General features: G+C 42.1%; 2 protein-coding genes across 3 annotated transcripts; both read left to right on the forward strand.

Annotated features, from left to right (window-relative positions):
* Positions 1-4,764: 4,764 nt before the first annotated feature.
* Positions 4,765-6,981, forward strand: LOC308101479 (cullin-2-like; the record flags this gene model as incomplete). The annotated part of the gene is made up of 1 exon (XM_080450895.1): positions 4,765-6,981. One exon carries the CDS (start codon positions 4,765-4,767, stop codon positions 6,979-6,981), a length of 2,217 nt encoding a protein of 738 aa, XP_080307021.1.
* Positions 6,982-13,307: 6,326 nt separating this feature from the next.
* LOC308101153 (oxysterol-binding protein 1-like) lies at positions 13,308-25,406 on the forward strand. 2 transcript variants are annotated; one of them, XM_080450515.1, is made up of 18 exons: positions 13,308-13,609; positions 14,399-14,572; positions 14,897-15,105; positions 15,519-15,678; positions 16,333-16,444; positions 16,733-16,916; positions 17,109-17,286; positions 18,215-18,272; positions 18,361-18,525; positions 19,051-19,296; positions 20,370-20,490; positions 20,799-20,902; positions 21,068-21,163; positions 21,407-21,594; positions 21,888-22,123; positions 22,242-22,280; positions 22,465-23,382; positions 23,431-25,406. In XM_080450515.1, the coding sequence occupies exons 2-17, from the start codon at positions 14,436-14,438 to the stop codon at positions 22,605-22,607; spliced, it is 2,376 nt and encodes a 791-aa protein (XP_080306641.1). In that variant the 5' UTR covers positions 13,308-13,609; positions 14,399-14,435; the 3' UTR covers positions 22,608-23,382; positions 23,431-25,406. The 2 variants fall into 2 exon arrangements, with proteins under 2 accessions (XP_080306641.1, XP_080306642.1); XM_080450516.1 differs by having other exon boundaries at positions 17,139-17,286.
* Positions 25,407-26,240: the final 834 nt, after the last annotated feature.

Here is a 26,240-nt window from a genome sequence, read left to right on the forward strand (position 1 = left end):
GTCCCCAGCAAAATGTGTTAATACAGCATCACAATCATTAATCCAGTGAGTCCATGTATATATGTATGTAAAATAGCAGATATACAAGCTCACAGCGGGTCACTTCGTGCCGCGCGCTGCGAGTTGTACATCTGCTATTTTAGAAAAATCTGGACATTTTGAATAATTTTGATATTTTCTAACACAATCTTCTCTTCTGGCGGTCCCTGGCACAAAACATTTTCAGATGGGGGTCCGCAGCCAAATATCAAATTGGGGGTCCGTAATTGGTAATTGCATGAAAACGTTTGAGAAACACTTCTAAATCTCACTTGCACAACCCAATATTATGCTGTTGCTACAAATTTGTTGTTTTTAAATAATAACATGATGATGATGATGAATAGTGAACTTTTGGCCACATGTGATTTATTATTAGCCTGGTAAACCCTCCCTCCGGAAATCTCATTTCCATTTGATTCCAGGAATAAAATACAAATGAGATTTCTGGAGGGAGGGTTTACCAGGCTAATTTATTATAGGCTTATGCACATCTTTCGTATCATCCCTATGCAAAGAAGGAAACCGAGACATTATTGTAATTTAGGTACTTAAAGGGGAAGACCACCCATTTTCAATATTTAACTATGTCATTAATATAGCATAAAGGAGTTGTGTGGAAATAAGAAAAAATTTAAATGTTAAAAATTTTAAATTTTAAACCCAAATTGATTTTGGGTTTAACATTGCAAATTACACCATGATGAGTCATCACGGTGTAATTTGCAATGTTAAACCCAAAATCAATTTGGGTTTAAAATTTAAAATTTTTAACATTTAAAATTTTTCTTATTTCCACACAACTCCTTTATGCTATATTAATGACATAGTTAAATATTGAAAATGGGTGGTCTTCCCCTTTAAGTACAATTTTGAGGTATTTTTACTTTTATGCAGTATTTCCAATATTCAGTACTTTTACTTCTACTCCACTACATATCAGATGCAAATATAGTACTTTTACTACAATTATTTGAAAAGTTAGTTACTTTGCATATATAAACTATTGTTTGTACGTTATAAACAATATGTTATAAAACATACACTAACCACTTTAGCCCTATTTTATAGCCAAAATCCACAAGTTCACATCTTGAGGAGTTGTGTGCTTGTAGATCTGCTATTTTCAAACATTTTTGTACTTCTACTTTTGGTACTTTAAGTATATTAAGTAACATTAAGGCCTTTTACTTTTAACGGAGTATTTTTATATTGTGGTATTGCTACTTTTACTTAAGTAAAATAAAGTACTTCTTAATTTAAGCCACAGTATGACCGACCATCCCTCTGGACTATGGGATCTAGCCTCCACCATAGTTGTTTTGTACAAGAATTCCTGACACTTCCGCCCATGGCAGGATGCCTTGCAGTGTTGCCAGGTTTTGTGAGATAAATAAGCAACCAAGGTCTAGGAAAACAAGCAACAAACAACTATTCTTCTCACTACACAAAGTACACATACGCCATGCCCTCCAAGACTACTAGGACTCCGTATGAGCGAATAGGGGAAGGGGATCAACGTCACGTGATGCCTTTGTTTGACCCAGACTCGGAGAAGCGTGCCGGGTCAAATAAAGGTGCTTATTGGTCAAAAACCCGGATGTGTGTCTCAAAGAATAGGCCACATGAGCACTTTAAACCTATATGCATTGGATATTTGAAAATAGCTGATCTACAAGCTCACAACGTGTCGCAATGTGAGCTTGTAGATCTGCTATTTTCAAAAAAAAATGTGAAAAAGTGACAAATTTTCCCACGATTTTGGTAACCCATTTTTTCACCCAGTGCCAATTGCCTACGCTTGTAATCCTGGGCACTACTCTCCCTCTGCCATCCTAGGGAGAGCCGCAAACTGAGCTCATGCTTCATTCAATGCATGAGGAGTGAGCAGGCCGCTTCTTATCACCTGACAGGAGAGTTTCCCCGGTAGGATGTAGCGGTGGAAGGAACACGTTATTCCAACTAGTTCCTTTCCCCTCCATCAGGGGGAGGCAGTATAGAGATCAGGATTACTCTGGTAATTACTCCCCATGGGGGCATGGGGAGAACATGCAAACTCCACACAGAAAGGCCCTTTCGCCAACCCCACCTAAGGTATGGGCACTGATGACGCGGAGGAGGAGAGAACACGCCCACAGCGTCCCCAGTGGAAATCGAACCCAGATCTCAACGCCCTCTCAATAATCTCATCGAGATTGGCTCCTACACAATACCCCATTCACTGGCTGCTGTTTATTTAGGCTCCCCATTAGCTGTTACACCTGTGACCTGGCAACAGTTATTCTTCCTGGGGCTGGGGTCCACACAGAGCAATACACAAACATACAAAAAGTTGACAAATGTTGACAAATACCCACATTTTTTATTAAATAACTTTATACAATACACACAAGTAATTATACATGGTTATGTCTACGGTGCACAATAAAAATTCGCCCTGAATTCTCAACCGATTTACAAGTGTTTTGGTTTGTTACAAATGTTAGACATGGTATCATACAAGATACTTGGTTAAATTCAAATTGTGGATTTTCATACCAAAACACATTAGCTATTAGATCAGAACCTTATTGCTACCCTGCATGCTTAATGGGGCGGCATTGACGTGCGGCCTAGTGGCAATCTCTACATATTTATGTCTGTAAGGTGGACCTGTTACTGGGGTAGTATCAGCCAGATGCTCCTTCTTTTTAATGAAGGGCGGCCTCAGTGTTTAAAAGGGCTGAGAGCTGCATTCATTCAGGACACCCTTGATGTAAGGTTGGTGTAGCCTATCTCAGGAAGACATGGGTACCATGGCACGGCACAGTTTCTAGTCAATGTAACTACTGTAGAAAAAAGCACCCTTTGGGTTTTCTGACCCATTTGTGTGTGAAAGCCCCCTGTACTCCCATGACACAGCCAGGCCTCCTCCCAACTGTCCCCATCACCTTTGAGTATTATTTGTATTGCTCATTTATTTGTAGGCTATACGATTACAATTAAATGAAAATATTGTGCTCAGTAATCTTGCCTACATGATATTAAATGACAAATGGTACTCGTATGTGGAACAACAGAGAAGTCGTTCGGATCACGATTTTGTGAATGACAAACACTGACAGACAATCCAACCCATAAGAACATGTGGGAAGCAATCAGTGTCACCCTCAGAATGACATCAGTGAGTTGTATTGGCTAGCTGTCATTATAATTAGGTATAGCCTACAAGTAATTATGTCGGCTCCTTATAATTAATAATCAGTCAGATTATCCATATAGCCTATCCTAATTGCATGTCTTTCAGAGGGCTGTGACTGGGACAATTCATTCATTAACAGGTCAGGGTTAACAGACTCATCTGTAGGCATTATTGTGCACACATCGTCTGTCACACAGCGGATGTTTTGTTATCACAGTTTGCCTATATGAAGTATTGGCAGGGGCCAGGGCTTCAAAGTTATACTGGACCCTGAATTGTAGGTCACTGACTGTCAAAGATTTTTTTTTGTGAAAGTGTCAAATTGTCCCACGATTTTTGTAACCCATTTTTTCACCCAGTGCCAATTGCCTAAGCTTGTAAATCTGGGCACTACTCTCCCTCTGCCATCCTAGGGAGAGCCCCAAACTGAGCCCCCCACCCCCCAGTCACTGATGCACCGAACCCTGCAGATTATCGTATCAACAGAATATGTCAGACAAGGGGAAGTATAGGCTATGGTGAAGATTATTTCCATTCTATAATTTGTATCTTGTTGGAATGGCAGGCTACGTCGCAGACTTTCGGGGATGTCTGTGTTTTGATGTGTTCATGGACTCGTCTTTGCCCATTTATTTAACTAGATTTTCGCATTGGTTCTATGGCTATCGGTTCTAGGCTTCTCTGTCGGACTCCCTGAGTGATAGGCAGGGCTTCGTGTGACGTTTGTGCTGGGTAGAGCTGTAAGGTGGAAAAGTCTTTGTGCAGTGGTAAATGTCTGTGGAGAATGTCTCAATATAGTGCAAACTGACTGTGAGAAGTGGACTGTATAATCAAATGGCAGGTGTGGGGAATTCGACAGGTTTGGGGAATTTGTCAAATCAAGCTTAGGCTGGGGTTGCCATGGCAATAAATCGGCTCATTTGGACCACGGCCAGAGCCTTTTCGGGTGGTTCTGGACAAGCTATCCGACCGGCTTGATGGGTCGTTTGACGTGCCAAATTTGAAGTCGGACTGTTCTCAAGATACGTGAACTACAGACGTACGGACATACGTGAGCTTTCGCACATTTATTGTAATATAAAGAATGGTGTGAAGTCGGGCATTTGTCCGCTATGCCCATTGGACCGCTATGCCCATTTGTAGGCATCTATGGAGAGCCGGTTGTTCAGAACCACCGATCCGACCGATATGCACATATCGGGGCATATACTGATGACATCAGGGATCTCCATATATGGTCATGAATGCTAATGGAGTGTCACCGCAGTGATGTATCATGACATCACTGTCTACAGCATATATATAGCAGACAGGTCACATAAATTGAAGTTCGATTGCAGAGACCAGGAGACATCCCACTGTTATCTTACTATACAGCAGAGAATACAGAAGAGACGAGATATCAACTGAGAAGACCTGTAACGACTGAGAGAGATCTTACTAAGACCCCGTGATTTAGCGGAGGAACTTGACTCAACTTCTAAAACTTGCCTTTTTCACAACAGGAAAGTGTATATAGCCCAAGAAGTGAAAAAAGCCCTACAATGTCATTGAAGCCCAAGGTGGTGGATTTTGAGGAGAAATGGGGCATTCTATTGCCGACACTCACAGCAGTGCTGAAGCTTGAGCCTGTGGCGAGAACTACATGGAATGACCGTTTTTCTGACATTTATTACTTGTGTGTTGCAAACCCAACCAGCCTGGGTGAAAGATTATACTATTCCACCAAGGAGTTCCTGCAAGATCATGTCAAGCAGTTGTGCCAGCAGACAAAGGAGTCAGATGAGAAGATTTTGCTGATGTACGACAGGTTCTGGGAAGCGTACCGTCAGGGCGCTGGCTACTTGAACGGCTTATTCCACTATCTGAACCAATATCGCAACCCTCTTCATTTCACCAAACAAGAAAACAAAACAGATACAGAACTGCAGAATGACAACAGTGAGCCACTCCCAGAGATTAAAGAGCTGGCGATAGACATTTGGATGGAGGTGATGATCGAGCCACTCCTGGACAAACTGATCCCAATGCTGTTTGATGAAATAAAAAATGACCAGTCAGAAATTCGTGGGATCATCAAATCCTTTCTTGACGTTGGGCAGTACAAGAAGAACCCAATGAAGTTTTATCAGGACATTTTTGAGAAGAAATTTCTCTTAAAAATGGGGGAGCATTACAAACAGGAAGCCTCCAATCTAATGCTTGAATCCAACTGTTCAGAGTATATGGAAAAGGTTGTAGCGCGGTTGAAGGACGAAGAAATGCGATTTCATAAGTACCTCATCAAGAGCACCTACGACAAAGTCATCCATGAATTCCAGTATAATATGGTGGCCGCGAACTTGCAGTTCCTCCTTTCGGAGTGTCATAACTTCATCCGACAAGAGAAGACAAAAGACATGTCCAACATGTACACCCTAGTGCGGGATGTGAAAGATGGTTTAACTCACATGACCGAGAAGATGCAGGCCCATATCCACGAGGAAGGCCTCCGAGCCACTAGTAACCTCTCGCAGGAAAATATGCCAACCCAGTTTGTCGAGTCTGTGCTAGAGGTTCACGGTAAATTTGCTCAGCTCATTAACACAGTTCTGAATGGGGAACCACATTTCTTGAGTGCACTTGATAAGGCCTTGACAACTGTGGTGAACCACAAGGAATCCAAGCCCAACCAAAAGGAATCCAACATCTGCAAAGCCCCTGAACTACTGGCCAGGTACTGTGACAATCTGCTAAAGAAGTCTGCAAAGGGAAAGACAGAGAGCGAGGTGGAAGAAAAACTAACCAGCTTAATCACAGTGTTCAAATACATTGATGACAAGGATGTCTTTCAGAAGTTCTACTCCAGAATGCTGTCAAAGCGATTAATATTTGACCTGTCATTGTCAATGGACATGGAAGAAATCATGATCAACAAACTAAAACAAGCGTGTGGCTACGAGTTCACAAGCAAGCTCCACAGAATGTACACGGACATGGGCGTGAGCAGCGACCTCAATAACAAGTTTGAAAGCAACAAAGAGGTAGACCTGGGCATCAACTTCCGCATCTGCGTGATACAGGCAGGAGCCTGGCCGCAAACACACACCGCCTCTACCTTCACCATCCCGCAAGAACTAGAGAAGAGTGTACAGATGTTTGAGAAGTTCTATACTGAGACATTCAGTGGTAGAAAGTTGACCTGGGTGCACAATCTCTGCACAGGTGAGGTCAAGATGAACTACCTGTCCAAGCCTTACGTGGCTATGGTGTCCACATTCCAAATGGCTGTGCTGCTGGCCTTCAACAACAACATTCAAACAGTGACCTACAAAGAGCTGCAGGATAGCACGCAAATGAACGAGCAGGAGCTACAGAGGACCGTCAAGTCCCTGGTGGAATACAAGATACTCAACCAAGACTCACAAAATGAAAAACTAGAGGCAGAGTCCACGTTTTTGTTAAATATGGGCTTCACCAGTAAAAGGATAAAGTTCAAGATCACAACAGGGGTACAGAAAGACACGCCACAGGAGATAGAGCAGACAAGGAGCGCTGTAGATGAGGACCGCAAATACTTTTTACAAGCTGCTATAGTGAGAATCATGAAGGCCCGCAAGGTTCTGCGACACAATGACCTCATCCAAGAGGTCATCAACCAATCCAAAGCCAGATTCAACCCCAACATCAGCATGATCAAGAAGTGCATTGAGATACTCATCGACAAGGAATACATCGAGCGCAGTCAAAGCTCTTCAGACGAGTACAACTACATGGCGTGAAAACAAGAAGGGCCAGGAGCATCCACAGACATCCTCCCTTCTCACCCACACATTAACCCGGCCGGGTGGCCCATACAGGTAAAAACGTCAGCAAACGAATGATGTCATTCATTTAGTCCTGCCGTCAGCAGACAAAGGGACTGACTGTGTCCTCCATCTTCGGAAAGCAGCAAAAGGGGAAAAAGGTTGCCACGTGATGTTTAGACAGCTACAACACACCACCCAGACCATCCACCAGTCCCCCATTCAACCCACTCCCACCCATTAACATTTATACTGTGCAACATAACCAGTGCCCACACACATGTGTGTCAATGAAAAAATGTATGCCTATAGCTATTGGAAGGGGTAAGAGCTGATAAATGCAATAATAAAACTTAATTGGAAAAAAGGGGAAAAAATAATAAATGAGGACAACATTGGGCTGTGACATCGATGGCATGTTTGGATCGACAAATGTAAAAATGTAAAAAAAATAGAAATGCGCGAGAGAAAAGGGTTGTGAACATGATTGGTTTTTTTATTACTTTTTTTTACCAACATTTTTGCATTCATATTTACCAAGGCATGTTCAGATGCAGGTTTTTTTTTCTGATATTTTGTTAGTTTAAATTGATACATTTTACTTTGTGGCATAATAACAGCATCACCGTAGAACACTTTTACATATGCGAGCTGTCTAGAAGAAGTGTGTGTGTGTGTGTGTGTGTGTGTGTGTGTGTGTGTGTGTGTGTGTTTTTGTGTGCTATCGGTGCCAAATTTCTTGTGCTCGCTGCCTGTAGGCCAAGGAAGTAAATGCCTGAATATTTTTTTGGTGCGAATTATTTCCACATCTCTAAATCCAGGAATCTCTGTGTCTCAATCGGTTTTATGCGGATTGGTTGAAAGGCATTTAAGCTATGTGTGAAGTGTGAAATATGGACATCACCAGTAAAAGGACAAAGTTCAAGATCATGATATCGATCTTGAAAGAAACGCCACTGCAGAAGAAGCAGATGAGGAGCACCGTAGACACCAAGGACAGCAGAATGCTTTTAAAAGCTGCTATAGTGAGAATCACGAAGGCCTGCAATGTGCTACAACACTGCACCCTCATGGAAGAGGTTATCAACCAATCCAAAACCAGACTCAACCCCAGCATCAGCATGAATAAGAAGTACAATCAAGGTCCTCATTAACAGCAGCAGTATATCGAAGCACAGCCAGCCAGCCAGAGAAAAAAGGCAGACGAGAGTACAGCTATGTGGCGTACAAAAAAAAAGACATCCGCGGACATCCTCCCAAACCACTCACCCAATGACCGACTGATTGCCTGGGTGGCCCGCACAGGTGTAAAAAAAGATAGAAATATAAAGAATTCATTCATCCATTTATTTTTGAACCGTTGCTGTCTGGTCTGGTGTGCTGTCCTCGGCACACCAAGAAGGACTGTCTCCTGAAATCAGTAAACAGGAAACATTGTTTTTTTCCTTTTACCAGGTAGTCACTTGATCAGAGATCTCTTTTCCAAGTAAGACCTGACCAAAATGGCAGATTTTAAAAGACTCATAAAAAATAAAAAATAAAAAGGCAAATGATTGGGATGGGTGGAGGTAGATTAGAGCGTAGGGGGAAGGAAGGTCATGTCATATTATGAAATAAAACACCTTAATATAACTAAGGTTGCAGAGTCATGTATAATAAGTAGTAGTAGTAGTATAAGTATGAGTTACGCAAATCTCTGTGTGCGTGAGTGCATCTGAGTGTGTGTATCTGTCCTTCGCATATCGCAGGAACAGTCTGACCGAATGACTTCAAACTCGGCTTGTGTATCGCTGAGGGAGTGCGGTGCCCAGTGACGAGTCAATATAGGCCCATATATGGGCTTATATTGATGGCATCAGGGAACCCATATTTGGCAGAGAATGCCATATATAGGCATAAAAGGGACACATGCAGGCAGACGGAAGAATAGGTACAGAGATCTTCAGATATAGGGTACAACGGGTACTCCGACGATGTGTATAACGGGTACAATAGCTATGTGAAAAAGCACGCAAAAGAAATGGATCACGCTCCAAAAAGGTTCAAATGTATTTATCACCACAGAACGTGACGTTCCGACATCTGAGGAAGAGCCACTTAGGCTCGGACTGTCACATTCTATGGTGGTAAATCCATTTTAAGCTTTTTGCAGCATGATCCAGTGTGCAGACTCTATTTCCCTTACAACAGGTATTGTAAAACCGGGTGGGGCATGCGTTCTCAACTTGTGTGCCCAACGGGCACCGGTCTAATATTGTAATAAATACTAGTATACTGGCTTGTATCTGCTGCTTGTCAATCAAATAAATAACAAGACTGGGTCCAATAGTGGCGTGGCTTCAGGCTAGTCTATGACGTATATACTCAATATTACTCCATATTCGGGCCGATCAAATCTTCCGAGGCCAAATTGAGACAATCAGATCCCCATTGACTTTCATTATAAAAAATGATTACGTTCAAATGTTATTTTTCCTGGCTCGGTTGTTCATAAACATGTTCAGGGAAGTAGCTATTTAGGAATCTACTGCCAGTGGCTCTGTGGCTACTTGATAGCATCTGAAATAGTGTGTGGTTGGGATGGAAAGGGTCTTTACTGTAAGTCTTTGAGCTTTGCTGACACAACCTCTGTTGTAAATGTCCTGTATCGATGCTCTCGTGGTTCCTCTGTAGAAAGCCCAAGGCCGCTAGGACCTTGAACCCAATACCAAACTTCTTCACTCGCCTGAGTGACGTACAACGCAAGTGAGGCGCACAGTGCAAAACTGTTGTATTAAGACTCTGAATTAGTCATGGGTGTAACATGAATTAGAACAATCACTGTCTTCCCATTATCTTTAGGAAGATCGATGTGCGCCTACACCTGGCGCATTGCTGATTAAATAACAGGAGAAGTGAACAGTTTTCTGCTGGGAAACAGATCTGCTTGTGTGCAAGTGAAAGCATGTAACCATTAGGGAGTAGAATTGATAATGTGATATCAAAATGTTTGGAAAACACAAAAAAGAAGGTACAAGACTGTACATCTTACAATAAATGTACCGAATCTCTGTACGAACATATGTATGCACCAGTTTTAATCGTCTGTCTGTCTGTGGCCCTTTTTTGCCCATATATGGAGATCTCTGTATCTGCCTGTCTGCCTGTATCCCTTTTATGCCCATATATATGGAGATCTCTATATCTGTCTGTAATAAGTATAATAAGTAGGTCGGGAGATAGCTTATTGTCGGTATCAGCCGAGTAACACGCGGGAGTCTGTCCCCGTTACTATGCGCTACACCCCTGGGAGATGGATTGCTGAGGTGGAGCGCCACACCTATCCTCAGCTCCCAGTACTTGCCGCACGACTTACCGCACCCAAGCCGTGCTACTCATGCGCTGAGTTGGCGGTGCCCGGGATCAAACCCATGACCTTGTGGTCTGAAGGCGAGAGCTCTACCGACTGAGCTACCCGGACACCTTGTCCCTTTTATGCTCATATATGGAGATCCCTGATGTTATCAGCATATGGGCACCCATGGGCATATGGGGGGATCGGCAGTTGTAGAAAGTCCTTGAGCAGTGGTAAACGTCTGTGGAGAATGTGTGGAGAATGTCTGAAGAGGGCAAACTGACTGTGAAAAGTGGACTGACTAACTAATCACATGGTAAGTGTGGGGAATTTGGCAGGTGGGGAATTTGTAGCCTGATTATCAGCCTGTCCACTCAGAGAGTGGGCGGGGTCTATGGTTTGGAACCAGGCTGGGTGATATTTTCCAAATCAAGCTAAGGCTGGGGTTGCCGTGGCAATCAATTGGCTCATTTGGGCCACGGCCAGAGGCTTTTCTGGTGGTTCTGGACAGACTCAAGCCAACGCCCGGCACTGCACTCCCTCGGGTCGTCTGTGTCGAATTTGAAGTCGGTCGGTCGAATGGTTCTCGAGATACGTGGATTACATTCGTACGTACGTAGTAGTACGTACATACTTACGTACAGTGCATTTATTGTAAGAAGATAGGCAAAATATAATGTACATATAGAAATGTATGCAATTAGACAACACACAACAGAGCTAACGCAATGGTAAATTGAAAAGGAGTTGCTCCCAGGCACGCCAGGATTGGCTTTCTGCAGACGGGGGTGGGGCTCGGGAGTTGGGGCAACATTTCACTGGTCGGGATCACAGTAGTGGTGGAAAAGTACTACATTTTTAACTAAATGATAGTCCGGAATTCAAAATTAGCTTGAGTAAAAGTACAAAAGTATTGGTATCAAAATGTACTAAAAGTCCCAAAAGTATAAAGTACTCATTATACAGAATGTCCCATTTCAAGTTTTCAATTTTAAATTGTATTAAAATCTTTTGAAAATAGCAGATCTACAGTTCTACACAAGCTCACAATGCTAGCATCGTGACACATTGTTGATCGGCTATTTTCAAATGGCTGAAATGTGGGCTGAAGTGGTTAATGTATGTTTGTAATAATCAAAATCTACAAAGTAACTATGTATAGTAGTAACTAAAGTTTTCAAGTAATTGTTGTGGAGTAAAACGTCACGTACAATATATGCCTCTGAGATGTAGTGGAGTAGAAGTAAAAGTATTTAAAAAATGGAAATACTTCAGTAAAGTAAAAGTACTTAAGTACAGTACTTGAGTACGTATTCTTAGTTACTTTACGCCATGGATCACGCAGAGTGAATCTAGAACGTGATCGATTGGCTGTCTGTAGCTTGACTAACAGGTTGACGGGAGCATCTAGCAACGTGGATTGGCAGTCTGTCTGTGGATTCGTTCTTACCTTGGATTGGCTTTTGGCAGACGGGGGCGGGTTGCGGGAGTTGGGGGAAAGATTTGACTGGTCGGGATTTCGTCAATGAAACAGTGAAGTGAATCCAGGACCGCGATTGGCCGCCCAAGCTCGACGAAGAAGTAACTTCCCGCCACCCGTATTCTAGCTCTATGGCGCCACCAGGCGTTCGCTTTCCGCAGTAAAAATGTACTACCATTTGTCTCATGTGTTGTGTATTCCCACCGGCGCCGTGGGAAAATGTGTGCTAAATAAACAGTGCTTGTTTCAGTACTTGTGTAAAATGTGAGAGTACCAACGTAAAAAAGGAGAAATGGCAATAATAAAAGTAACAACGTCACCATTTAGTTTAAATCTGCCTTTTCTGAAATGGTGCAACAGGTGGCTCTGTGGCGCAATGGATAGCGCATTGGACTTCTAGGCATATTCACTAGCGGAGTGATTCAAAGGTTGTGGGTTCGAGTCCCACCAGAGTCGATATTTTTCCCTTATCCATATGTACTATTTGTCGTCGGTTTGGAGTGACGTCACTATACCAACCAAGCTGCTAAACTCAGATGAAAGCGTATTTATAACTTGAATTTATTAATAATTTGATTTAACTTTTATTCAATTTTATTTTACTCACGTCAGATTTGGTGTCAGTGCTAGGCAGATAATGCATTAGGACAGCGAGGGGCAACGCTTGGTTTAATTACATTTTCCAGTTCATGTTTATATTTCAAAGAAAAGCGAAAGGTACACGGACTATCCACATACAATCGAGAACTGAGCAGCAATGAAAAATAGACGTGTAATAAATATAATTAAGCAAAATGAAACATGAATAGATATAGAATATAATAATACTATTATTATTAATATTAATATAATATTATTATACTGTACATTCGCTTTAAGGATTTATATAATCCATTCATTTTTAAGGGTGGTGTGGTAACGTGGTAACAGGAGGGGACTGTCAGTCCGTTAGAGTTGCGTGGCACCGGCCGTAACCAGCGAACCAGCAGCGAACGAGCTAACACCAGTGTTGCCATGTCTGCTTATTATAAGCGACTTTGGGCTTGTTTTCCTGTAAGGTTACTTGTAAATATTGGTAGTTGTGGTTGCATTTTTGGGCTTGTTTCTAGCCCAAGTGTACTTCTTGATTTAAGCTTGCTTCGCAATTTCTTTCAATTATTACTTAAACCAGTGGTTCTCAAATATATTCATGGAAAATGTTTTGTGCCCAGGCCCCAGGGAGCATTTGTGTTGTTAGAAGAATGTTTCAAAAAACATTCCAAGTATTCCACATTTTATTGCAAGAGGTTTTGAAAATAGTAGATCTACAAGCTCACAACGCGTTGTGAGCATGTAGAGCGGCTATTTTCAAATTGCCGATGCCGATGGTTGAAACTGAAAGTGCTCATGTGGCCCATGTTGCTTCTTTTGGGCTTGTTTTCATAGACCTGGTTGCTTGTTTCTCTCACACAACACCTGGCAACACTGGCTAACACAGTAGCCTGCTGCTGCTCACACAGCTGGCTACAGGCTACAATATGACATCTCGTCGTTATGAAACAACATACAGACAGAGTAAAACTCCACGGTTCCACGGCGTTGTCGTCTGAACTCCTCTTCACAGTCCCAACATTGTTGTCTGACACGTCGTCGTGGTGGATTTGAGTCCTCGTTTCGTTGTATATAGATTTATATATATAGTATTATTTTTAGGTGAGCGGTGTTAGCCAGCTAGCTAGCTACATAGCTAGCTTATGGGCGTCAAAGTTAGCCGTGACTTCAAGCTGATCTCACATTACGGACACGTCAAGGTACACATTTAGCCACCGTTCAAGCTAGCCCTGGGAGGCTAACGTTGTTAAACTTTGCCTCAACGTTTTTCCCCCCCTATTATGAACTTCTCAAAACATGAAATAATATGCGAACGTTGCCTCTGAATCTGTGAGCTGTCCGACTTTAAATACGTTGCCTATTGAGCTCGTGTCATAGGCACAACATGTTCAGATATTAAATGGCAGATCTGCAAACTTACGAGGCAATTTTTGGAATAGGGCTTATAAGTGGTTAATAATATCGACCGCTCGATTAACAAACTCGCATGTTAACTTAATGTGTGCGTTAACTTCACCTTCTTGTACGTTTGCAAAGATAGTTGTACTTTTGCCGTATGATCAACGAGTTATGTGATATGATATATGGAGTTGGGATTTTATCTTGTGTTTAACTTTTTTATTAGTGGTTGGCAGAAAGGGAAAAAAAGCATGCAATAACTTAAATCGTTTGATTTGGTTGACAACCATTATATTGCCACTAGAAGTCTGTGAAGTGAAGCAAACCTACTAATGAAAAGAAATCAGCTACTAGAGTAGTCTATCTAAGCTAATGACTTTGGATGTATTCTAGTCTTCATTTCAGTTTTTTTCCTTGTTACGCAATCTTTCTTGATTCTGAACCCTTTGACTTGTCAATCAATGGGCTCAGCTGCTGCTATCTATAGCAATAAAGCAAAGTCATGACTAAATAAGTCTTGTGATTGCACAGAACAAAATCATTACACGCATCCCTATTTACATTCTATGATGTCTGTAATTCATTCAAAGGTCCCCCAGATCTGTGTCTTCCTTCGGGGGGGCTGTGATGTCAGAGCCCAGGAGTCCCACGCCAACCCCAGCCGGTGACACATACAAAGGCTGGGTGTTCAAATGGACTAATTACATCAAAGGATATCAGCGCCGATGGTTTGTCCTGAGCAATGGCTTGTTGTCTTACTACAGGTACGGTTTGTCAGCGCTACATATACCATAGAAGTGAGTAGCACCTAACCACGGCCATGTTACACTTGAAACCTGCTGTAAATACTGTTTTATAACACTCAATAGATTTACTTGCACCTAAACTCACAAATCCATTTGAGAATCTAACCTTGAGCGTATTGCATGTGCAATCATCGAATTTGCCCCTTTTAAATCAAGTCTTATGTCTGTTGTCCAAAGCTTAGTAGTGAAAGTAAGTATTAACAACTTCATCTTTATGGCATCTGGTCTGATCCAAGCTGGTCTGAAGAAGTGACTTAAATGCCGCTTGTCCCTGAAAAACAGGACCCAAGCAGAGATGGGCCACACGTGTAGAGGAACCATTAACCTGGCTACAGCAACTATTGCTGTGGATGATGCCTGCAACTTTGTCATCTCTAATGGTGGGGCACAGACCTATCACCTGAAGGCCAGCTGTGAGGTGGAACGCCAGCGCTGGATCACTGCCCTGGAGCTGGCCAAAGCTAAGGCTGCACGCATGCAGGCAGAGTCAGGTACTTTAGCTGATGCCTGATTAAGGTCCATATAATCTAAACATTCCGAATAGGAAAATTAAATATTGGGAGCAATTTTTTCATAGTACAGATGTGTTTTCATAAAACTGTTTTTCTAAAATGGATCGTTCCGTTGGTTGATTCTGATTGGCTGAGTCCTGTTATAACATACTCTATAAACAGTGAACACACACCTAGAACCGCTTGTATCAGTATCACATTTTGTTCAATGGATGAAATCCATTCGCGATTTCCTACTGTATTGAATTATTTGTCTTTTTACAAGATGAATATTCTGCTTCTAAGAACGAGTTTCTTTGACCTCATGAGTCATGCAAGGTGAGAGACAAATGGTGTTTTTGCTTAACCTTTTAATCTGAGCATTGGGTCTGTGTTATCTTGTTTGTCCTTAGATGATTCTGGGGATGACTTTTCTACAAACACTCCCCAAGGGCAAGGTGGGGGTTCTCAGAACTCAGAAGTCCAGTCCACACTCAGAACACTGGGCAGTAAGGTGGAAGATCTGAGCACGTGCAATGACCTCATCTCCAAACATGGTTCTGCCCTCCAAAGGTTAGTCTGTAACCCATTAGTAAATAAGTGGAACTCAATGCTGTGGCTCGACCCTGCCCTTTTTTATGCAAATCTTAGCGACCGCACTATCCGGTTCTTCCAGTGTTTACGGTCTGACCACAGCAACAGCACTGCAAAAGAAACATGTAGATAACAGATAAGCTGTTTGATAGCGTTCTGATAAGGTACAATTCATTTCTCAAAACCTCTTCAGCACTTTTTTTTAAGATACTTGTTAGAACACGAGACGCTTTGGCATGTCTGCCTATCGGCTTTGAAAAAGTTCAACAAGCTTGGCTAACAGTATGGTCACTAATGATTTCAGTAGCCAGAATGGCGATAGCCAGAATGTGATCCACTTTAAGTACAAGCTATTTTGACTGTTGCAGATGTTCGTTACTTAACTTATACAATGAATTTAAGGTTGAAATAGTGGTTGCCATAGCGGTGTGACGTACATTTTAAAACACATGTTTTGGTGAGAGAGGTTTTGGCTGTAAAATTGGCTTGAGGGGAACTTTAAGCTTACATATGGTATGTATTGTTTACACATTCATGCACGTTTGTACACAGCACACACATACAGTATGTGCATTCATGCATATACTGTATGAATAGAACGGCTTTCAAAGATATTTTGGCAATCTATTCCAGGTCTTTGTCAGAGCTGGACAGTTTACGTCTTACTGGAGAAGCTGGGGATAAGATCCGTCAGGTGACGGAGAGAGCAACACTGTTTCGCATCACATCGAATGCTATGATTAATGTGAGTGTCACCTCCGTTTTGTATGTATCTGCCTTTACTTTTTTCCTTCCAATCTGTGTTGGATGGGTCAGCTTAATGCACAGGCTCCTGCAGGGTTTTGTCAGATCTTGATGCCAGTGGTGTCATCACCACTGGCATCATTGTGTATTGTGTCTGATTGTGTATTGTGTGTGTGTGTGTGTGTGTGTGTGTGTGTGTGTGTGTGTGTGTGTGTGTGTGTGTGTGTGTGTGTCTTAAATTAAATAAACTGTTTAGACCCATGTGTATTTGTGACATTTCCCTCACTAGGCCTGCCGAGACTTCCTATCGCTGGCCCAGGCCCACAGTAAACGCTGGCAGAAAGCCCTCCAGGCTGAGCGGGAGCAAAGAGTGAGGCTAGAGGAGACCCTCGAACAGCTAGCTAAGCAGCACAATAACTTGGAGAGAGCTTTCAGAGGAGCCTCACAGGCTAATGCTGCCACTGACAACAAAGGTAAGCACACAGGCCCATGTGAAAAGGCAAGGTGTCTGTGATTTCAAAATTATAGTTAGGGTCTACTACATCAGTACCTTTTTGAGCAAGTAGCACGACAGCAGAGAACAAGGCCATCACAAAACGCATGTAATGAAGGTTAGATAACGTCCAATGTAGCACACCTGACTCACCCTATCATTTCCCCTCCAGGTATTGCTGGACCAGGTATGTCCGGACCAGGTATTGCCGGACCAGGAATGCCCGGACCAGGAATGTCCGGACCAGGAAAGGGTGAGGCGAGTGATGAAGAGGACGACAACGAGTTCTTCGATGCCATGGAAGAGGCACCTGAGTTCATCACTGTACCCGCAGACCCCCAGTTCCATAAGTCAGTCTGAGTGATGAAACCTGATTTTTGCCTCGAAATGAACACATTCAGAGCGTAATTCCCCTAGTCTTCATTATGCAAGTGCTGTTGCTTATTTGATTGTTAATTGCTTATTTATATGTTTTGGTACACTTCCTTAAAGTTGACTACAATTGTTCAAGTACCAACGTCCTTCTAGGAATATATATACCAAACAAGATGGGGTCCAATAACGGCATGGCTCCCATGCGGATCTCTGACATCATATTGATGATCATGTCAGTCATGGCCAAATGTAGAGCGATGTCGTGAATTTCTGCATCTATTTTATGGTGCTTTGCATGATTGATTAGTAGCAAGACATTTTGTTGTAAGCAATATTAGCTCTTACAGAGCTATGCCATGATGACAATAAACGTGCATTCATAAGCTTTTATCGTTTATTTCTGCCGTATCGATGATGTAATATTGATGATATATGTCCAAATTTGGGTCACAGTTTATCTAATCCGAGCCCCATTGACTTCCATTCTAAAATTAAAGTTACATTTTCCTAAAATTAAGTTAAACTTAACTATAATTATATAAAACATTATTAACTAGGCATACTGGCATTGTGCACCAAATAAAATGTGGTTCAGTTTATTAGATTAGCTCCGGACAAACGGATGCACAGACACACTCTTGTAGACTGCTAGTCTGTTCTAGAGCCACGCAAAAAAGATTTCAACCAAAACAAATGTGACATCATGTAAATCATAATAATCATGCCTTTGGATGTCACAAGTTGTCTAATTGTTCATTTTGTTTCTAGTATCTCATTGTTAGGACTACTTCATGTCTCCTTTTTGAGACATGAAGTACCGCAACTACTTGCGGTTGTGGAAATTACTAAACTATTCTGTGCTGTCATTAAATGTCTTTGATCTCTCCGCGGCTTTGTGAACAGAAGATCAAGCAGCAACATCAGTGGCTTCAACAGTGAAATGTGCTCTGATGATCAGTCGGTAGGTGTCACGTTTGTTTCAGCTAATCACTAAGCGTGAAACGTATTGATGCTGCACATTAAATTAACATGTCCTCCCTCATTCTTAGCTTAACGAGGAGCCGCTAGCCATCAACCACGAATCCCCGTCTCAGGAACTGGTGCCGGTGAAGAAAAGACGCACCCGTATCCCAGACAAGCCCAACTACTCTATCAACCTATGGAGCATAATGAAGAACTGCATTGGCAAAGAGCTGTCCAAAATCCCCATGCCTGTCAGTATCACCACAAATACTACTAGGCCATCTTCCCAGGAAATAAATAAGAACACATTCATAACTATTACAGTCATGTGCACATGCATGCGCATCATAGATGCATGGTCTCTGTCTGTGTCCTGTGCACGCATCATAGAGATTGTGTGGTCATTCTGGTCAATAGTTTGGTGTTAGGTTATGTACACTGACTCCCGCTTTTCTCCCTCTGTGAGTGTGTCAGTCTAGTAGCTGTGCGCAACAATGTTGGTTTAGCTAAGAGTTTTCCATGTAAAAAATATATTTTGTACATGCATGGACTTATCAAGTTTGACGTGAGCAACGAGTTCGGCTATATTTAGTTTGCCATCTCCCTTGCGTTGCCGTTCTCCATTATGTCTGCTCACCAAATGTTGCTCTATGCTCCATTGGAAATGAAAATGTTAACATCCAAATGATGTATGTATTGCAATGTCCAAAGCAGCTTACAGTATTGTACGTGCACACTAATGCATGCTTGTATCGTCTCTCTCCTTTGACTTCCAGGTGAACTTCAATGAGCCCATCTCCATGCTGCAGCGGTTGTCAGAGGATCTGGAGTACCATGAGCTGCTGGACAAGGCGGCCAAGTGCCAGAGCTCTCTGGAGCAGCTGTGCTACGTGGCCGCCTTCTCCGTCTCGTCTTACTCTACCACTGTCCACCGCACGGGCAAGCCTTTCAACCCCTTACTGGGCGAGACCTATGAGCTCGACCGCCGGAGAGAGAGTAGCTACCGTTCCCTCTGTGAGCAAGTGAGTGGGGGGTGAGGGAGCGAGAGAAAGTCACTTTAAGGAACTCGATCCGACAAGGTATATTGATTTCAGCTGGTAGGACAACAGAGATTGACAAAATGAGGGGTGTGGGTGAGGAAGACTGTAGGCCATGGTTTAATGATAGAGTGGAATGTAAGGCCATGGTTAAATGATAAGAGTGGAATGTAAAGGGGAACGTGGGTTAGCATTGTTGGAATGTGAGAAACAATACAGGTGAAGGCCACGCTTCATCATGGGAACAGATAAGACGTGTATGGGCATATTTTTGGAAACATATACACTTGGAGTGTTCACGGTCATCCACAGTTAAGATCATATTAATGCAAATGAACATTGCAGTGCGCATCACAAGCCTTGAACACAGCAACCATCATCATTCGTGCTGACTGACATGCAACAAAGCCAAAACGAAGCCAAAGCGTCTCATTAAGCACGGAGCCTTTATAGAATAGATAGATTTTCATGAGGCGAGGACATCCGTATTTGGTCTACGTTTTTTTTTTTTAAATATGAAAAGTGAAAAAATATATGCTTATGGTTCACCGCCCCTATATGTGAGGTTTGGATTTTGCACCCCCAACCCTGCGCTGTGATTGGCCACCAGTGTACCCCCCTAACCCTGCACCGTGATTGGCCAATCACAGTCTATTCAGCACTGATTGGCTAGTGAAACATGACACATGTGCATAGCCCTATAAATAGGACTATGCAAAAAAAACACATTTATGTTTTTTTTAAAGTTAGGGGTGTACAATGGTTGGTCCACTATATTACTTTTCTTTAAGTGAACTTCCATCACTGTGATGACCACTGTGACCACACCGCCCACTTCACACTGGGTGTGATTTTTTTTATTAATAGTCAAATATCTCATTGATATATATTTGGCCAGTCGTTGAATGCCTATGTTGACATGCTTGACATAATTCAATGTGTTTTGTTCTTTTTTTAAACTTTCAGTGGGCCTATTTCCTGTCTTGAGTTGAAATGCATCCATTTGAAAAATATATACCGTACTGTATACATAACACAAAATATCCTTTTATTCTTAGGTGAGTCATCACCCCCCTGCAGCAGCACATCATGTGATCTCCGATCGAGGCTGGACCCTGAGGCAGGAGATCACCGTTGCCAGCAAGTTTAGGGGCAAATACCTATCAATCATGCCCTTAGGTGAGTAACGGAGACTTTGAAAACACACTCTTGCTCAGGAATAATGTGCAGTATGAAGGTTTCAGACACACCGTATGACGAGATGAACAGGTTATGTAGAGAATTAGGTGTTACTGAGGTGCGTCAGTCATACCATTCTGACAGATATGGATGGGATATGATAAAGGTGATTAGCTGACGTATAAACATTCTGGATGGGTCAGTTGATGAAGTGTGACTCTTAACACAATGTAAACATCGGGCTAACACATCAAGTTCACCACGCATGTGATTTGTTGAGCAAACTTTGCGTTGGGTCGTCCTTGCAGGCACAATCCATGCCATCTTTGAAAAAGGCAACAATCACTACACATGGAAGAAAGTTACCACCACCGTGCACAATATCATCGTGGGCAAACTATGGATCGATCAGGTGAGGCAAAGTTGCAAGAGCCAAAACAGCACAGATACAATGTCGTCTTGATATGAATTGCCATTACTCCAGAATTATTGCCCATGCATTAGAGTGGCCAAGTGACAAATAATACTTCATTGTCCATTTTTGTCTTTGGAAATTATACTCTTATCTCTTCCCCAGTCAGGAGAGATAGATGTGGTGAACCATACGACGGGGGATCGTTGCCATCTGAAATTTATCCCCTACAGCTACTTTTCCCGAGATGTGGCCAGGAAGGTATGGAAAAAAATAGAACATTTCAGACTCGATTGCAACAGTTCTTCCTTCACACTGTTAGTCATAGACAAGTTCTGCTTTTTCTGTGGTACCGCCTGACACACTATTCTGCAGCCCTTTGCACGTTTCTGTCTAGCATTGCTCACTCTCCTGTGGTTTTTCTGTCTTTCATAGTCACAGCATGATGAACGTTCTCTTTTTTCTGCTTTTCCTGTCTCGTCCTTTCCCTCCTTCTCTGGTCAGGTGACGGGTGTGGTGACGGACAAGGATGGCAAAGCCCACTACGTGTTGTCGGGAACGTGGGACGAAAAGATGGAGTTCTCCAGGGTGATGCAGAGCAGCCGAGGGGGAGAGAACGGCACTGAAGGCAAACAGAAAACGGTGTACCAGACACTCAAAGCCCGCGAGATCTGGAGGAAGAACCCACTGCCGTGAGGACTGTCTTTGTTCACTTGAATCTGAGTGTTTGTACTCGGACCTATTCATTTTGTTGCACAGTTCTTTCGACAAGTTGAGAAACTTGTCGGCTTCTCAGTTGAGAAAATGTCTTTTGGCAAAAGTATTGTCCTGTAGCCTCACGGGTGAAAACGGTATCTAAGTTGGCATAGCAGGGCAGTATTATTGCCAGGGCAACTCATGAGATGTAGCCACACAATATGACTTTTCAGGCCTTTCTGTGGTACACAAATCTGATTGTTGACTGTCGCTTGTGACTGTTATACAGTGAGGGTGCAGAAGCCATGTATTTCTTCACTGACCTGGCGCTCACCCTGAACGAGCCCGAGGAAGGTATGGCGCCCACTGACAGCCGGCTCCGGCCTGACCAGCGGCTGATGGAGGCTGGCCGCTGGGATGAGGCCAACGCTGAGAAGCAGAGACTGGAGGAGATGCAGCGGAGTGTCCGTCGAGAGAGAGAGAGGGAGGCCGCCAGCCAACACACCCCAAGCCAATCAGAAGAAAGTAAGATAACATGGTTATTATGCCTTCTAATGCTCTATCCCCCCGCCCAACCTCAATTGAAAAATCTTGGAACTAAACTGCCAGACAATCTCTGTAACTCCTTTTTCTTTCTCAAAAGCTATCGATGAGGACTCTTTTACTGACCCCTCTATAAAAAGCAAGTATTTCAGTTTTTTTTCCCTCTCTCTCTCTCTCTGTCTCTTCCACTTTCCTATCAGTCAGCATTTAGTTTCTTTGGTTCTAATTGCTGGTTCTCTTGAAAGCGATGTGGAACTTACTGTACAGTCTCTTTTTTAGCAATCTACAGAGAACCAATAATCTGTTATTTTTCCTTCTATCAGGTGCACACCACGACAACTACAAGGCGCTATGGTTTGAGCATTGTGAAGACCCCATCACAGGTGAGCCAGTTCACATCTATAAGGGAGGCTATTGGGAAGCCAAGGAGCGTGGCAGCTGGGAGGATTCTCCAGTCATATACTGACCTCAGCATGGACTGGAAAGTCTCACAAACAAGGCTCTTGCACTGGAGAAATCCAGCGGCGAGTTCCCGTAAAGGCCTGCTCGTCACCCATCGTACACACCCCACAGCAGATAGATCCAACAACGGCTCTCTGTTCTAAGAGACCTGAAGGACGGACACTGCAGTCTGATCCAGCGGGACAACAGGGTCTTCCCTCCAGCCCTATCCAATTTTGGTCCCTGGCTCCTTGCCCTGGGTTTTAAGCCCCTGCCTCTCTCACCATCACATGTCTGACGAAAATGGGAAGATGAAACAGTTGAAACTTTTTGTCCGCAAAGCCGACTGTAGCAAATAGGGTTTATTTTCACAAGTCGATAAACAATAAACTTTGACATGGTGAGGATAAGGGACCAGGGAAGGATATGAAATGGGCAGAACTGCCTAATGTAGGTCATCCTCTTTCTTCCCCTCTTGATCCTGTCGTAGTCACTGTAACAGATCAAGAGCAGATGCTGTTTGATCAGTCACATCTTCTCTACCATTGTGTGCCGCTAGCACTCTTATCTGTGAGATGATGTATTATTTTCTAACCTTCGTCCAGGGCCTTAGGCTTAGGTCCTGAAGCAGGGGGAAAACCCTGGATAACCTAGTTGAAATAAGTGTTGTTAAAATGCTGATTGGTGGCCTTCAAGAAAATAGAGACGTTTCTTTCTCTCAATTTCTCAACCCATTTCTTGTGTTGACCTAATGAACTGAAGATTCCAATGTGCTTGTACGTACGTACGTACGTACGTACGTACGTACGTACGTACGTACGTACGTACGTACGTACATGGTGTCATAGTAACTCAGCCATCAGTTACCTGTACTGCCATTTTGCAGTATATAAAAAAATCCTAGTGCCCAAAATACTGCACCCCCCCCCCCCAAAAGAGAAAAAGAAAGACATTTATTTTTATTTTCAGATTATTCTATTGTTAACAGAGCCTTTTTTTGCATAGTCTGTTAATTTTCAATTCATCGGTGCAATTAAGTTTTTATGATTTTAATTTTGGAGTGTTCTTGGGTGGTAGTGTTTGAAGACCTAGGCACCATCTCTCTTTGCTGTTACTTCGCTCTAGGGCTAATTTATATTTTGTCGATCAACCTCGTCACTCGACGAGAGAAACAGATTGCTGAAAAATCGCTTATTTTCGTCGAGCAAAACTGACATTTTCAACAAAGTATAAATTAGACTTAAGAAATGGGCACGTTGCTCTCACCTGTCTTTGAAATCACAACAGAGTAGATATTATACTAAATGTATATAGGTTGGGTCTCACAAAACACATTGGAGACGGATAATAAACAATAACAAATACACTATGGCAAGAATTTGGGAAATCTTAGTCAGTCTTTGTACATTTGTTTTAATAACAATGAATGAAGTTAAAGGACCACTTCACCCATTTTCAACCTAATGGTCATTTCTGTCTACTTGCTCTTTGTCTCAGAAGAGCACCGTGGACAGTTCTGAAACCGGCTTACCGCTGACATCATCGGTAGTGAGGTTTGGAAATTCCAAACGTTTTTATTTTTTAAATTATTATTAGAACAAGGACTTCTTCAGCATGCTAACTTTCCAGGAAGAGAAAAGGCTGTAATTTCTATTAGCTTGGGATCCCCATCGATGATGTCATTGGTAGACCGGTTTCTGAACTGGCCATTGCCCATAGTGAGGCGCAGTAGACGGAAATTGTGGCATCTTATAATGAGTATTAGTGTGGACCGATTATATGAAGATTGAAGAGGTTGAAAATGTGTGAAGTGCTTCTTTAGGATTTCACAATTAACCACTCAAGCCCTATTTTATTCTAAGTCATATGACGGTATTGTGCAAAAAAAGCTAATCTACAAGCCAACAGTTTGTTGCATCGCGATACATTGTTAGCTTGTAGATGGGCTATTTTTTCTAATTTCTCTCTTTTTTTTTTTTTTACATTTTTGCCTATAAAGGACATGTACAAAAAATACGGACGCAAGGTTTAAAGTGGTTAAGGAATAGTATTTTGCCATTTTGTACGTAGAGAATCGCAACCTAGGTTTCATGGCACTAAAAGTCATTTTAAAGTGTGTTATCTGGTGTACTTGCTGTGATTTTGTGCTGTAAAGAGAAACTGGTGTGAGTAATGCAAGAGAGTGAGTGCAGGAAACCAGAAGAAATTAATGCAGTGGTGAAATAAAACAACCATCACATCGCAGTGAATACACATTTGCGTATTCTGACAAATTCATACATATGCAAGTGTGTTTTGACACCAAAAATATGGGATATACTGTGTGCGTGAATTTCTAAAAAATTGTTTGTAAGTGTACTTAAAAAATGAAGAATAAAGAAAAAGAATTTAAAAGCATTGCAAATAAGTATGATTTTATAAATGTATAGAAAATGGTATTATAATATAGTATTGATAATTGTACGGTAGTTTTTTTTTGTCTTATACTGTAGTTCCTCTAATATTATCGGAAGAGGAACGTGTAAAGGGAGCTTCCAAATTTATTGTGTGGGAACCAACATGTGACACTGTTCAGTATTGTCTTAAAAATGGGAGCAAAAAATCAGTTTCAAACAAATGCTGATACTGTATGCCAAACAAATGAATTTCATACAGTAGTCTTTCATTTATTTCATTCCATTTTCATAATTTTTCATTAATTGGATAACACAGTTGCAGATTGTTTGCCAAATCAGTATAGGAATTTCTGTCATCTTCAGTACATGCTGTGCAGTTGATGCGGATAACTTAATCTTATGTTGACCATGAAGTAATAAAAAGCAAACCAAAACTTGTGCTGTCTTCAATTTTTGTTTAAGTTTAGATTTGATTGAGTTAATAGACAAAGGTGTAGAATAATTAGATCATATAATCGGTAGACTAGTTTTTTTTTTAACTTTTTTAATTTTTTAAAGCAAACCAATTCAGTGGACTAGTTTGTTTGGGGAAAAAACCTGTCACCTGAACAGACCAAATAAGAACATTAATGTTTTTTTTTTCTTCTATTTTAAGCTTATATCAGAACATTTACCTGAATGAGTTTAAAGTCAAAAGTAACAACACTTATAATTTCTCTAATGGCGGCAAGAATTGCCTGAAAGCCTGAAAATGCCTTATTACAAATTCCTTATGCGACTTTTGACAAGTAAAAACGCAGCTGTGCAAGTAAGTAAATTTGTGACGAATAGCTGCCACCTATGTTTGTAGAAACCTACTGTCATAATGTCATGTTATGGCTTTCGTAACAGGAACCATTGCTTCCAATGTATTTACTGCAGGCCTTTCTTTATGCCTGTGTCATGCCAGCATGTTTATTATGAGCAGATTTTGTGAAAGGCAGACTGGAACCTACCATCCTATACACTGTTGGGGCTGTCGGGTGCTGCGTTGTTGTGGACACTGGGAGGGGCTTTTGAGTAGACAGATGCCAGGCAGGAGGACCAAAGGAATTGCTGCACTACACCACACCACACTCAGAACCCACCCCGCCATACATTACCACTGCCTCGGAGGGTTAGAGAGAGGGTGAGATTCTTTTTTTAGAGGGAGCGGTGAGGTATGAAAATGCTGAATCACTGAAACTTTATGAAAGCCTGGGAGAGGGTGGGAGAGGGTAAAC

Source organism: Gymnoscopelus braueri (genome assembly GCF_963280865.1).
Source record: "Gymnoscopelus braueri genome assembly, chromosome: 15".
Lineage (NCBI taxonomy): Eukaryota > Metazoa > Chordata > Actinopteri > Myctophiformes > Myctophidae > Gymnoscopelus > Gymnoscopelus braueri.

What these genes read in the sequence shown, in the direction of transcription:
- LOC308101153 (XM_080450515.1), top strand. Translation starts at nt 14,436, where the DNA reads ATGTCAGAGCCCAGGAGTCCCACGCCAACCCCAGCCGGTGACACATAC. An exon ending in CCTATCAATCATGCCCTTAG is followed by an intron (nt 20,491 to 20,798) that starts GTGAGTAACGGA and finishes TCGTCCTTGCAG; the next exon opens with GCACAATCCATGCCATCTTT. An exon ending in CCCGAGATGTGGCCAGGAAG is followed by an intron (nt 21,164 to 21,406) that starts GTATGGAAAAAA and finishes TTCTCTGGTCAG; the next exon opens with GTGACGGGTGTGGTGACGGA.